At 41.8% G+C, this 15,399-nt stretch overlaps 1 protein-coding gene across 1 annotated transcript in view; it reads left to right on the forward strand.

Annotated features, from left to right (window-relative positions):
- LOC113651618 (protoheme IX farnesyltransferase, mitochondrial) overlaps positions 1–14,183 on the forward strand; it is a 45,635-nt gene extending 31,452 nt beyond the window's left edge. Inside the window, exons 5-7 of the mRNA XM_027160446.2 lie at positions 2,958–3,028; positions 11,242–11,474; positions 12,829–14,183. Of these exons, the coding sequence (XP_027016247.1) occupies positions 2,958–3,028; positions 11,242–11,474; positions 12,829–13,271 (747 nt within the window). The 3' untranslated portion in view covers positions 13,272–14,183. The remainder of the gene's footprint in view (positions 1–2,957; positions 3,029–11,241; positions 11,475–12,828) is intronic.
- The last annotated feature ends 1,216 nt before the right edge of the window (positions 14,184–15,399 follow it).

A 15,399-nucleotide genomic window follows, 5' to 3' on the forward strand; every position in this document is an offset into this window, starting at 1 on the left:
GTGCAATGAAAGATAGCATTCAAACATGATACAGCCCGGACCCAGATGTGGAAGAATTGTCCCTCAGACCACCGTTTTCAAGAGGACCGTGCATCACTGGTGGCAGTCTGGACTGTTTCCAGGCTTAAACACAGTTTTCACACATCACCAAACCCCCTAATTTAACACTAATATCTTTTGGATTTACTGAGCCACCCAGCGCAGATTTATTGCTTTTTCTCAATTTTTTCAGATGCTGGTAATACACAGGCTTGCATACTATTATGGCTCTGTGCTCTTTCCAAAACCACCACGGACACATCAGCATCCAGGCCTTGAGCCTTTTTCTCCAAGTAAAGGCAATATTAGAGCTTGGCCAGCACTCCTGGTGATCACACTCGAGCCAGAACCCTCACCCCATTTCTTTTTCTGACCTCTTGATGCGCTTTCTGACCCAGGAAATAGAATTAACACCTCAACCCTCAAACTGAGCTCCCTTAGCGCGGCCTGCAGCTGCTGCGGTCCTGCCCCATGCCTCTAATGGCTGAAAGAATAAAACTGAGCCTTTGCAGATCCTATGCTGCACTTTTACACAGCAGATGTTGGGCTTTAGCTTCCCCAAGTCATCTCAGATGACATTGGTCCATGTTGGATGGAGCTGCCAAAGCCTGTTGAGGGGAAAATGAAAAACCATCAATCTCGAGTGTCACCTCTTGGACGTGTTTGTCACTGTTCATTTCTTTTTTTTTTTTGTTTTTTTGTTTTTCTTCTGTTGAGAAATTGTGCTGGCTTGCTTATACAATTTAAACCCATCTGTGTGACATGTCAGACAAACAACGCCTGTCATTCTTGTTAAATGAAAACTCCACCCTGAAATACATTAAACAATGTTGAAATATAAGGGGCATCTTTAGCAAATTTGGTGACAATTTGTTGATTGGAAGAAGTTGTGACCCATGCTGACGTCACAGAGGGTATTAGGTGGTACGTTTAGGTGGAGACGAAGCGACGGCTATGGGCCTTCTTACACCTTGTGACTTCATGTGTTTTCTCTGATCCGATCGCTATCTGATTTGTTAAAACTGTACCATTTACATCAGACCACATAAATAAGTCTCGGCGAATCGGATATCGATCCGATCTTTCTACTCCCGCCCAAAATGCTAATATATTTTACCTCATTTCCGGGGTAATTGAAATGGAGCACGCTTTGGTGTATGCGGTTTTCAGAACGCAATCAAAAAGAAGACGGAAAAACTCGTTGCGGCGGTTATGCTACAAAAAACAGCTTTTACTGTTTGTTTCTGGCGCGATGCACGACTCGTGAGTCACCTGCGAGTGACGTACTTCCGTTTGGGAGGAGTATAGCGCCGATGTATGTGGCTTGAACAACCACATGCATTTACACCTGTCCAGTTTCATCTGAAACGCGTCCCAGACCACCTCCTGAAGGGGTTTGTACCATCGGATTTATATCCGTCTGGAAAACGTTTCGGAGCGCATTTAGACCTGGTCTTTTTACCATCGGATAGCTATCTGAGCACAGAAAACGCACCAGGTGAAAAAGTGACCAGGTGTAAAAAGCCCCTAAATCCCACTACACCACTATCAATAGGCGGTGACATTTAATAGTTGGAAACTTGGTTATTTACTGATCTGCAAGACAATGAGTATAAAGGCATTAACAGCCATATTAAGATCAAACTCTGAAGCTTTGATAGTTGATCTGTTTGAGTAGATTGTACAGATGAGGAGGTGAAAGCCTGCTGTGTCACTCACTTTAAGTAGATATGATCCATGGGACAAATCCCTTCATCAACTGGTAGTCACATATGTGCAGTGTAGTTAATATCGATGGTAAAAAGTTCAAATTAAAAATTAACCTTCGGTAGTTTCGAATAATGCATGTTAATCATCAAAAACATGAAAAAAGCAACCGATAGGATGATTATTTTCTTTCAACGTTTCCGTTAATTACAGAAGAATATATGTATACTCTCAAAGTAAGCAAACTCTTGTCATGTGTCATCTTTTCCGTGGTAAAGTGTTAGTTCTCATTCCTCCAAGAAAACACACACGTTTTTTGTGTAAATTGTTCCCGACCACAGAGCCTTCTCCAACGTCTGACCATAATTTAAAACGGGAGAAAGAAACGTGGGCTATCTGTTTATTAGTTCTTTTATGTGAGCTGTATTTCATTTGTAATGCGTCCTGGGATTCACTGGTCGAAATGGTCTGCTATCTGTTTTGTTCATTAGGTGTGGACTTGCGCACCACGATTAACTGGTTCCTGGCTTCAAGCACCCCATGTGTTTGCATTTTAGCCACACATTGTGGTTTCCCAGGGGTGGCCTTTCAGCTGACTCCCCAGGAGAAGGCCATAAAACAAAAGGAATAAGCAGTTTTTCGTCATAATTGTCCCCTTATGCACTACCGAGAATCCCCGAACGCACACGTAACCGTCTGACTATGTGTCACTTGCCATATTCTGCCTCTGTAGTGATTCTCCCACAGTAAGTGCAGCATCGATGAGTCCACAGAGCGTCTGATTGACCATTTTAAGTGATTAATTTTGTGCCAGCTCAATAAGCTTCTCATGCACTGGTGTGAGACAGAATGGTGGTGGAAACAGATGTTTGGTCTTGGCATTGAGGGATAATAGTCATGTTTCTGAAGTGTTCTTGTTTGTTCTTTGGCAGAAGACAAAGCATTCCTGTCAAGGAAATGACAACACTTTTGCTTACACGGTTTCTGAAACCTTCAAGTCGAAACGAACACGATTTAAAGCATTTCCTCGCATTTCTGTGTCCTTACTCTAGATTATTTGAGCCTGTGAAAGCATCGAGCTGCTCAGTGTATGACCGCTAGTGTATTGGATAAAAGCTCTCACATTTTGTCTCATCACTTTGTATTACTGCGTAGTGTCTTGTCTTAATCTTCGTACTGACTGCTTTTTCCTTTACTGTTTTTTCCCACAGTACTTTGAGGTGCCCTTCGATTCCAACATGAACCGTACCAAAAACAGGCCGTTAGTCCGAGGACAAATAAGGTGAGTTTTACACTCTTGATGCTTGAAGCCCTGGATGGGGATTATCAGTGTTTACAAATTCTGTGCCCAAATCTTGTGACAAAATCCCAATATTGTGACAAAATCTTTTATTTTTGGACTAAAGTACATCTTTTTTTTTTTTTTTTTTTTTTTTACAAATTTTTGTTTCTCTTTGGAATTGTATCTGCTGTATAGTGGATCTGAGACTGTGTTTGACTTCCACACCAAGCAACTGTTTTTAAATTTGGTTTACCTGGCAAAAAGAAATGTGTATCGTTACTGTGGACTTCTCCTCAGGTACCTTCTGTTAAAATGTGGTTGTCTCAAATGTCTATATTACTTCCACTTGAGAAACTCACTTATGATATACATCAAAAGTCTAATGATTTTTGGCAGATATGGACACCTCTCTGGTGCCACATTAACAAGCTCTCTTGGTCCTCTGTGTTACAGTGTACATTTTGTTATTTGCCTGACTGTACTGTCTTTTCTACCTGATCGTCCACTTTCAGTTGTTCTTTATTGTATACTCGAGACTGTATCAGTATGATTATGTACATCAGAATAACCGACCAATAAAAAAAAAAAAAATTCTGTGCCCTTTTAGTTTAGCTCGTCTATGAGATCTTAGCGATCAACTTTATTTTATGATGCAGTGTTTATATCCTGGTGGGTGTGGTCTGTTCCAGAATGACACCCCGTCCCCGTCCTCCACGGGACTCATTTAATTTTGTGAAGTTTGCCAGGTTGTTAAGACACTAAGATCTTAATAGAGGTCTTCTCCGGTCTAAAGAAACCGAAGTGACCCGAATCACTTTTTACCCTAACCCGATGTGCATAATTTATTTTTTTTGACAATTTTTTTAACCCGACTGGACCCGAATGTTGCATAACTCTACACTAAAGTAACCGCTACAGCGTGGATTCAAAATTGATTGACAGGTCTGTTTCAACGAAAATTAGCTTACCGCCAGCCACACGTCGCCAGCCACATGTCGCAAGCGGTCTTGGCAAATAGAGGAGAGGTTGGAAAAGGACTCAAGTCGATGCACACACACGAGATACGGTAGTTCGGGTCTTCTCGGGTCCGTTCGGTAAAAACACATTCATTTTAAATTACCCGAGACCCGATGCCGCTGTTATTATACCCGACCCGTGTCCAAGGCACATGTGAAACTTTTAGACCCGAACCCACTCGGGTCGGACCTCTGGGTTTTGGATCTAAGTGGACCCGTGAAGATGTCTACATCACAGTCAAGTTGAACAGTTGTGAGGTTTCAAAGTTTGTTTGTTTTTTTGACAGCACAATCCAACAGCATTAATAAAAGGATTACTTTTAGCAAGGAAAGTTTTTTTTTGTTCATTACTTCAGTAAAGTCCTAGGGACATGCACAATCAATGCAAAGATGCATGCGGTGTAGTTTTTTTCTTTCATTTGTCAAAGTCTGTGTTATGTATGCCCTTCATTGAGGGAAGAAAATAGCTCGTGCATCTCTTAATGGTTTTGATGAGTACCATAATTTCACTTTTCGTGTTCACCCATCTGTCATTGTTAAACCTTCACAGGCTGAACATCATTTTTGCTCTCAAGGCTCTCATTATAATAAGTAGGTTGTGAATAAACTATGAGTCTGGACACATTGCTAAGGTCAGCTTGCTGCTGTCAGCTTCTCTTTTTACACTCTAAAGACCTCAGGCGGTGTAATGTCTGGATAAGGTTGAGCCTGTCGGTATTAGCGGCCCCGTGCCAGCGTTTATCTTCTGATGGCCGCTTACACACCTGTCCTGAGGAACCTGATCCAGGTGCATGAGCTGTCACTGACCTTCTGCTGTCTGCTCTTGCCTTTCGGGGTCTGATATGATGCCATGACATAAGGATATATTTTATTTTTTTTTTTATATTATATTTTATATTTTTATTTTTTTATTTATTTTTTTTGGATTAGTTTTGATATTTAGCTTGACACGTGACTTTAGGAGATATTTTATTCCAGCCAACACAAGTGAGAGCGCTGTTGTGGATGTTTATACCAGGATCACCAAGCTGCTACTCCCGAACCTCTGAGAACGACCCTTAATTGTTCAGCTGTGTGAACGAGAACTGGACGTCGCTCTGGAAAACGGTGTCCGCCAGATGACATAAATGTGTTTAAGTGTTTTAGTCAATCAGGTGGCAACATTTTTGGATGACACTGTATTTTTGTTAATCAGTTCACTGGTTAATAGCTATTATCGCTGCTTGCGCAAAGCCACATAAACACACACTCGAGGTTAACAGCCTTTGCCTGTTGCTAATCGGGGTTTGTTAGTAGATTCTGATAGCAAAAGACCCGCTGACCTACGATTGAGTCACTTTCCACAACAAAGAGCTAATCAGTCAACATGACAAGTAAAGACCGGCAGTCAAGTGAATCCAAACAGATCAACCCAAACCGCTAGTTAATCCCTCTGCTCTATGCCTGCGTATTGTTCCTGAATACACACGCAAACACATCTCACACTGTAGGATCATGTGCTGGAATGCTCAAGATGACACTTTTTTTTTGCATCTGTTGGCTCTTTTGAGGCTTTACTCGCTGACATGTCTCTCCCAGTCAACACAGCAGGATCGAGTGTTGTAGCTGTAGTTTGGATCCAGAGCAGCTGTGCGAAAACACCTCCGGCTTCACTGACCCCGTTCAGACTAAGCGTTTCTCAGAGCGCCGATAAAGACGCGAGCCGACGGCCGATAACTGCCATCTGTTAATCCCTTGGTTTTAAAGTTAAGCTCGGACATCTCTCCTGAGATATGTACTCAAAGTTAAATCCGTGAATCCACCAATTTTTTGACAGATATCGCTGCATTCTGTTTAAAGTGCATCCCTAATGGTTCTAGCTAGATCTCTGCAACCGAGGTTCCCTTTCAGAGAGGTTCTTTTTTTAAAAGAGAAGCCATATTATGTTAGTAGAATGGGTTTCTCAACGATTCATCTCATTTGTAGCTTTCTAACAAAGATCTACTTAGAGTCTCGTTTTTTTTGTTTATTTTTGTATGAAGGTACGACCGTTCTTGGTTCTATAATTTGCCACAGTTGAGTCAATAGACAGATGACGGTGTGGACATCTGATTCGCGATGTTTTTTAGAACCCTGGAAGTTCTGCTATTGGTGTCTACATGAAAACTGGCAAAGTGAAGATCCCTTCTAAATAGAACCTTTGGGTGTATCCCAGATCACACACTTGTACACTACAATACACATCTTTGTAGTACAAACAGTGTGTGTAGTGTAAGGAGGGGGGAAAAAGTGAAATACGAAAGATGACACGCCAGCGACAAGACGTCTAACAGACGTCTTCAAATTAGCCCATGGTGTGGTTCATTTTTAACATTTTAGAATTCTGTCCTTGAAATGGTCCAAAATGCAGCAGCCCGCCTACTCACAGGTAGCCGCAAACGAGACCATTTCACACCAATCTGACGTTCTTCGCACTGGCTGCCTGTCCGATACCGTATCGACTACAAGATTCTGATATTCGTCTATAAAGCTCTCAATAATCTAGCTCGATTGTTTTGTACAATCCTGTAAGATCACTTAGATCCCAATATGGTCATCTCTTGCTGGTACCACGATCCTGTCCGCGACGCAGGGGTGACCGAGCTTTCGCAGTAGCAGGCCCTAAGCTGTGGAATAGCTTGCCACCATCCGTCAGAACTGCTTCTACATTTGCAGAATTTACATCCATGTTAAACACTCACCTCTTTTCCTGTGCTTTTAATTGTTGTTCATTTGTATGTGTTCTTTTATATTTATGTTCTTTCTTTTTTCCTTTTCTTTTATCTCCATGTACAGCACTTTGGCCAGCTCAGGCGGGTTTTAAATGTGCTTTATAAATAAAATTGAATCGAATTAAAATTAGGAGGAAGGTTTCTTTCTGAATTGAGAGATTCAGACAAGGTAAGGTAGAGGAGCAGCCAACACCCTTAAACAAACAGAGACACGTTCGTGCAGTCAGCCACGCAAACACAAGCGTCACCGTTCAACCCCATCCTTCTATCCATTAGCCTTGACATGAAGCCAGCCATTTGTTCCCTTAAATGCAAACATTTCAGCAAGTGTTTGGTGTGTCAGCCCTGAGCATCGTGTCCTCTGGAGGCTTTGAAGTTTTGCTCCGATACGTGGAGTGACACAAGAAGTCACGTTACACCAACGTGCAAGCCGACACTCCAAAACGTCCTTCAGCACGGCTTAACATCGGACCGGTGCACTGATACCCCTTATCGTGCTGTACTCATATACTCGTGTATTCTTCACCTTTAATGGGCAAGAGTGAAGCGTAAACCTTTGTATACCTTTCAGCCAGAAAGCTTAGTTTCTTTTCATCACTTGTTACAGCATTAAAAATGGGAAAATCTGCGTCTGAACCTCATGATAAGGTAAAAATGAGACTTTTTTGGGATATATATGTAGTAACAATACCAAAAATGGAGATTATATCTTTTTTTCATGATTTAATGAAAAGTGCTGCTATTAAAATTAATGTTGGTACTTAAACGTTTACGTTATAAAATGGCAACATTTTGTAGAGATTTTGTTCTTTGCTTTCTTTCTTAATCAACTTATTTTTATAAATCTTAATTTTTTTTTTAATGTTACAGGGTTTCCCGCAGAAAATTTGTTGGTTAAGGCGGTTGTGTTGGGCGTTAGGGTTGGGCGGGGCCCGGGGTGGCGGCACTTCTTTGTGAGATAGGCCACAGACTCTGTACTACATTTAACAATTATTAAAAACAGGCACGTGCAACCTAGCTAGCAGGTGAAGAACTCAAACAACAAAATCACCAGCTAACTTACTTTAAATTTGCAAGAACTATAGACTAATACAATAACAGGCTTACAGTAACAGTCCACTTACATTTCTCACGGACAGGTGTTTTATCAACTGGCTAGTTATCCTCCAGTGACGGACCACGTCTTTCTCTCATTTCGGCCGTATGGCGCGCGCGCCCGCTCGCGGTGTGAGGCGCGTCCGTGTTATTCTCCGAGATGCACTTGACGGCCTTTTGTGCAGCGGAATTTATTGGTTTTATTTATTTTTTTTTTGGACGACCTAGTTAAGGCGGTAGGGTTTCCCAACTTAGGTGGGCCGCCCGAACTGCAAAGTTCTGCGGGAAACCCTGATGTTAAAAAGAAGACAGTTTTGTAGACACGGCGTCAAATAAGAGAAAATGGCATTAGACGGGATTTTATTCATTTTTTTATATTATGACAAACTTATTTATTTAAACTCATTTATTACAGAAATTTATAAATTCTAATATAAATTGTGTGAGAATTGTGCGATAAAATTAGTCATATCTCCCAGCCCTGCTTTATATTCCATAGATGATATTATCTAGTATAGATATATATTCCATAGATGATATTATGTAACTGATATGAAGTGCTGATATTAGCAGTGATGATAAAAACATCAGTTTAGAAGTTTGGAGGTTTTTATTTATTTATTTATTTATTCATTTATGTTTTTAGTTATTTATTAAACCTTTAGTTTGAGTTCATATAGTGAGCTTTAGATCTGGAGCTGTGATCCGATCAGTTACAGCGATGTCTTGGAACTGGAGGTCACCAAAATGGTCACTGAACCCTCACTTTTTTAATCTTGTGAGATCTCAGATGATGGACTTGTGAAAATGAATATGGCTTTCAGAACAAAAAGCACATTTAGATTTTCCATCTCCTCCTCTGCGGCAGCAGCGACGTGAATGGAGTTTCCACATGTAGGATTACAAATCTGTTAGCAGCGTTAAACCCAACATGCCGAATGCGTTCCTGCTGCATGTTGTATGGGATTGTTTTATGAAACTTTAAGCAGAGCCGTGATCGAAAAAGGCAGTTTGTGAGATTGAGTGAAGGACAGGAGTGAGTATAGCGCTCAAATCCAATTATCCAGCTAACTTCTTTACGATTGTTGTGGCTGGAGGCGTAACTGAATCCGTGTGTCAGGAGCAGCATCACGGCCACCTCACCAGTCCAAGTGTTCTCCCACTGGAGGTGGATGCAATCGGACCCTGAGTGGTTCCAGCGTCGGAGACGGCACTATGAATCGGTCCATAGAACAGCTGTTGATTTTAGTAAGATATTTTATTAATTTAATAGTAAAGGTGAGTCGAGGTGACGGAGTGGTTCAGCTCTAAATTAAGACCAGAGCTCCATTTGCTGCTTTTATTCTGTTGATACTTTTTCAGAATACAGAATTCATATTGGATATTAAAGTGAAGGATCAGACAGACAGGCGGAGACACAAACACACACACACACACTCAGTCTGACACACAGATGCATACACACACACAGACACGCACAGAGAGAGAGAAACACGGTGAGACACACACGGAGAGAGACGCAGACAGACACACACAGGGAGAGAGAGAGAGAGACACACACACACAGGGAGAGAGAGACACTCACACAGATACAGACACACACGTACACAGGGAGAGAGAGAGACATACACACAGAGAGGCGCAGACAGACACACACGGAGAGAGAGATAGAGAGACACACACACACACACACAGGGAGAGAGAGAGACACACACACACACAGAGGCGCAGACAGACACACCCTCACACACACACACATGGGGAGAGAGAGAGAGAGAGAGAGAGACACATACACACACACACAGAGATGCAGACAGACAGAAACACACGGAGGGACGGACGGACACACACTGAGAGACAGACACACACACGTGGAGAGACCCACTCATACACACAATGATCAAATTTATTAGAACATATGAAGCTGTGACAGGTAGAATGTGCATAAGAATATATGCTAGTTATATATACACACATAGAATTGTGTCTGCACTGTGTGTGTGTGTGTGTGTGTGTGTGTGTGTGTGTGTGTGTGTGTGTGTGTGTGTGTGTGTGTGTGTGCATTACGTACAGTACAACAGTAACCATGATCACATTATATACCTGCTGCTGTTGGCCGTGTGGATTTTATTACTGTAATATTGTAGGAATTCACAGAAAGTCCTGTTTTACTTTCCTTGAGCTTTTCATTAAAATGACACCGAAGCTGACACGGGATTAATTAACCAACTAACTAACTAACTAACTAACTAACCAACTAAATAAATAAATAATTCATTTAACCTGGTTAAATATTTAAATTTGTTGTGTACAATTTAAATGTCAGTGTCTGCGCTGGACCTCGCCATATATTAGCAATTTTTTCATTTAATCCAACGTACATAAATATAAAAAATAAATAAATAAAGGTGATAATTGTTTGTTTGTTTATTTATTAAATTCTGTTCATTAAAAAATCCCCAGCCTTCCTTGTGTAAAGCCTCAGTGTCTTTACAATAGAATAGTATAAAAAGTGAGCGTAGTGGCTTATCACTGATCCCTCGCTCTACACACACACACACACGCACACACACACGCACACACTTATAAGCACCACATAAACGGTTTATAAGAGCAGTAATCGCAGTTATGAGGAATTTCCAACTCTCAGGCTTTTTTTTTCTTTTTCTTCATCTTTGGTCTCTATCTGGATCTTTAGTTTATGGAGTATTTAGCTGTGAATTTGAAGCAGGCCTCGACTGTTTTTAATGAAGAAAAGAAAGGACTAAAGGGCCAGCGCTCGTGCCTAACTAGTAGAAGTGTGCTAATGTAGGGTTTGATGTGCAGCACGTGCCTGAACCCCTTGGTTTCTGACACACACACTGAAACACTTACCACAGCAGATGCTCTTCATTTCTTCAGCTTATTTATGACTTTTTTTGAGCTTGTGTACTGTATGTGTTTTACACCATGTCTCACTCGTTCTGTTATAGCTGCCTAATATCTAATGAATCATTTGTCCCTCTCTTTCTCCCTGTCCCCCCCCCTCTCTCTCTCTGCCCCCCCCCTCTCTCTCCCCCTCTCTCTCCCTTCCCCACTCTCTCTCTTTCTCTCTCTCCCTGCCCCACTCTCTCTCTCTCTCTCTCTCTCTCTCTCTCTCTCTCTCTCTCTCTCTCTCTCTCTCTCTCTCTCTCTCCCTCCCTGCCCCACTCTCTCTCTCTCTCTCCCTCTCTGCCTTGCTCTCTCTCTCTCTCTCCCTCTCTGCCTTGCTCTCTCTCTCTCTCTCTGTCTTTTTCTTCTCTCTCCGTCTCTCTCTCTCTCCCTCCCTCTCTCTCTCTCTCCCTCCCTCTCTCTCTCTCTCTCTCTCTCTCAGCCCTCTCCATGCTGTATCATTCGCTCTTGCCTGTGGGATCCCGGGCGTGACCTTGTTGACCCTGGCTGTGAATCCTCTCACAGGGCTCCTGGGGGCTCTGAACATCGTCCTGTACACGTGTTGTTACACGCCGCTGAAACGCCTCAGCATCACCAACACGTGGGTGGGCTCGTTGGTGGGGGCAATTCCACCCATCATGGGCTGGACTGCTGCTACAGGCACACTCGATCCAGGTCTGACCAATACGCACACTACACACACTTGAATGTACAAATTACACAAGTGTTGGCCTGCTGCGAGTCAAGTGTGTTACGACTGCAATAAGTTGAGAGCAGGCAGCTGAAGTGTGTCCTGTGGTGCAAACATCCGTGATCTGTACATGAGGCTCGATAATAATCCACACCCATTTACTGCCTGCAGCTGCAGAAGGGAAAAACTGTTCTGCCGAGGCCTCCGACTCCCTTTCTGGGAACGTTTTCCCCAAAACAGGAAGTACTTTCAAAATGTTTATACACTTAGCTGACGCTTTAGCATTCAGTCTCGGTTTTATTTATTTATTTATTCGTTCATTTGAATCTCTTTCATCCGAGCATAGCCAAAAAAAAAAAAAAGAGAGAGAGAGAAATATGAAGGGATAAATTTAGAAATATTAAGTTAAAAATTAATGGCTTAAAAAAATGTGCTATAAAATATATTTATATAAATAATAATAATATAAAAAATATAAAAAGAAAATCACCCAAAAAAAGGATTAAAAGATTTAAAAATTGCAATAAAAAATATTTCAAATGATTGAAAAAAAATTTATATATATATATATTTCTCAGGGGAATAAAAAAATCTTAACATACCCATATTTCACACTAATATATTGTTGTGTAATTATTCCTGTAGCCACATGTTTATTCCATTTTCTGTAAGAGAAAATACAACACAGATCTCTGGTCAGTGTAAATGGGGACACGAGGCTCGTCGTAAACAGCGCCTGCGTTGCTAATTGCTGTGTGCTTTGTGGTGGGAAAGATGAGCTTACTCTTTCAGTTCCCTTGTTTTCCCAGAGGGTTTAGCTGCGCGTGTGTTTACACAAGCAGTGCTGAACACACACACACGTGTGCATGCTCTGGTGCTCCAACTTGGGCCACTGCATTGCTGCTGTTGCTTTTCTTTAGCACTGGAGCTGAAACACAAGCTTCTAGTTCATGAAATGTGAGAATTTACTCGAATGTGTTTTGTTCATGTCACCTGTAACTTTTTTTTTTTTTTTTTTTTTTTTTAGTTGTCCCAAAGCTGCTTGTAGTACATTTTAGCCATTATGATGTAACTGGTCTTTTGAAATATGCTATTAAATGAGAGTGCTTGTTTCTGATTGGCTGGCAGGTGTGACGTAAGCATTTTAGACAGTGTTTGTAAGTTATATGTAACTATTCAAAAATAAGGCAATTGGATGAATAAAATGTAGCTTCACTTGTAATTTAAACATATTTTCTTACAAGCTGTTTTAAGTGAGCTGGCATTAAGGGACTATGGTGGCCATTGGCTTTTCTCTTTCTCACTCTTTCCTCCTTGTGCTCTTTGGTACCCATCTAGGTGCTCTGCTGCTGGGAGCGTTCCTCTACTCCTGGCAGTTCCCTCACTTCAACTCTCTGAGCTGGAACCTACGAGAGGACTACTCGCGTGGTGGATACCGCATGATGTCAGTCACCCACCCAACCCTGTGTAAGCAGGTGGCACTCCGCCACAGCGTGGCCTTGATCGGTCTGTCCGCGCTCGGCCCCGTGCTGGACGTCACCACCTGGACCTTTCCGCTCGTCTCTCTACCCATCAACCTGTACATCAGCTACCTGGCTTTCCGCTTCTACCAGCGCGGTGAGCGCCAGAGCGCACGCAAGCTCTTCTTCTGTAGCCTCTGGCACCTGCCTATGCTGCTGCTGCTCACTCTCACCTGCAAGAAGAGACGCCCTGCCGAGGAGGCGGGGCCGGCCGGGTCCAAAGATACAGCTGTCGCATTACACGCTTCCTCTTCTGCTTAAATTAGCTTTATTTCGATTTTTTTCTACAAGACCAGCAGCTCAGATCGATCAGAGGAAGAGCTCACACCGAATAAAGACGACGAGTCTGATCTGACTATATATACGGTTGATAAAATGATAAAATACCTGGACTCACTCAGGTACAGAAAAGTGTGTAAATATGTTGATTATTTAATTCAATATCCAGCTGCACAATAGCTTTGACACTCTGAATGAATCACAAAAATACATTATAGGAAATCGGATCCAGATTTGTGTCTGGAGCACTTCGGAGCATGTCATTATGCACTGTCCTCAGTGTCAGCTCGGGTGTAAAGCCATAAATTCATATATATTGTAACTCCGATGCTTAGCAAGCCACACAGCGGTATACTAGGTTTTGTCATGACTGTAGCCAGTTTGCTGCTGGATGAGGGAACTGGAGAGGCTTTTGGAAAACCTGAGCCATGTTTCCACCGGGTTAAGAGACGATCCTGTATATAATTCAATGTAGGAGTCAAAATAAATTTGTTCAGAGACAAAACAAAACACGTCGTCACAAATATTTACGTTGTCGCTAAAACAAATGCTTATTTTTCTTCAGTGACTTCTTCTTCTTTGATTCTTTGACTGTTCTTCAATGGTCACGCCTTGTTTCACATACAATCATGTTCAGAAAACTTCTATGACTTCTAGCAGTTTGGTGCAGATTCTCTACTCCAGAAGCCTCCACATCAACGGTAGCAAAGGGTTGTGATGCAGCAGAGAGATCGTCAGCACCTTGTGTTGGCTTTCATGCCATCCTACATACTGTATTACACCTCTTCATGTTGTGTAACTTCTACATCTGACCTCAATGTAGAAAAAATCACCTGTGTGTGGTGATAAACATGTGTTCTGTAAAAAATGTTTAAAATAAATGTTTAAACCCTGTGTGTGTGTGTTTGTTTGTGTGTTCATGCGGTTCTTCATGCTAGTAGCAATGTAACACAGGGTGGGCTTCATTAATCACCTGGATATGGATGGATTTACTCAAAACATTTGTGAGAGCAGCTCCAGAAGAAATGTAATCTATTTTTCAGGATCTTAACGAAGATCAAAGCCCACACAATCGTCAGAGAACGTCTTCAGATCCGACGAGACTCGCTAATGTGATCGTTGATCTAATTATAGAATAGTCACAGGTTTATATACTGTACATGATACACTACACTAGTGTATATTTTGTCAAATTGACATTTCATATCAATTCAATTTTATTTGTAGAGTGAGTTTCAGTGTCACAGTTAAGGATCAGGGTTTAAGTCCTAGCACTGCCAAGGTGTCACCGTTGGGCCCTTGAGCAAGGCCCCTAAAACCTCTCTCCTCCAGGTGTGCTGTATCATGGCTGACCCCATGCTCTGACCCCAACCTCCAAAATTGGGATACTGTATGTGAAGAATTTCACTGTGCTGTAATGTATCTGTGACCAAAATAAAGGCTGCTACTTCTTCCCAGTGGATTTTGTCACAAAACATATTTACAGCATTGATTATATCAGGATCTAAATGTGTCTGAATGAGCAAGCCAGATGTGACAGTGGTGAGGAAGAAACCTTTAGAGGATCAAGACTCAAAAGGAAACCCATCCTCGTGCGGAGGACGACAGAGGGCAAGATTCGAAATCCTTTCCTTTCTGTAACTCTATACTGTATGGTTAAAATACAGGTGGTGGAAAACGGGAACTAAGTGTTGTGTAATGAAATATTTACACATGTTTAAAATGTGATCTTTTACTGTTTTGATTCTGCTTTGAGATTTTTGCTGTCGTTAAAGGTTAATCGACTGCTGTGTAATACGGTTGATTGGCGTTCATCAACATATCGATGGGTTTGATGAAAAAATTAACAATTCATCAAATGAGTTTCCCAGCATGATGATGATGATGGGGGATGTGGTAGCCTAGTGCTTAAGGTGTTGGGCTACCAATCGGAAGGTTGTGAGTTCGATTCCTACGTCCACCAAGCTGCCACTGCTGGGCCCCTGGGCAAGGCCCTTAATCCTCAATTGCACAGTTGTATTAAAATGAGATAAAATGTAAGTGTATAAGCTCTGGCTAAGGTGTCTGCTAAATGCTGTAAATGTAAATGATACAGAAGTGCACGAAGCAC

This window comes from Tachysurus fulvidraco, chromosome 8 (assembly GCF_022655615.1).
Source record: "Tachysurus fulvidraco isolate hzauxx_2018 chromosome 8, HZAU_PFXX_2.0, whole genome shotgun sequence".
Taxonomy (NCBI): domain Eukaryota; kingdom Metazoa; phylum Chordata; class Actinopteri; order Siluriformes; family Bagridae; genus Tachysurus; species Tachysurus fulvidraco.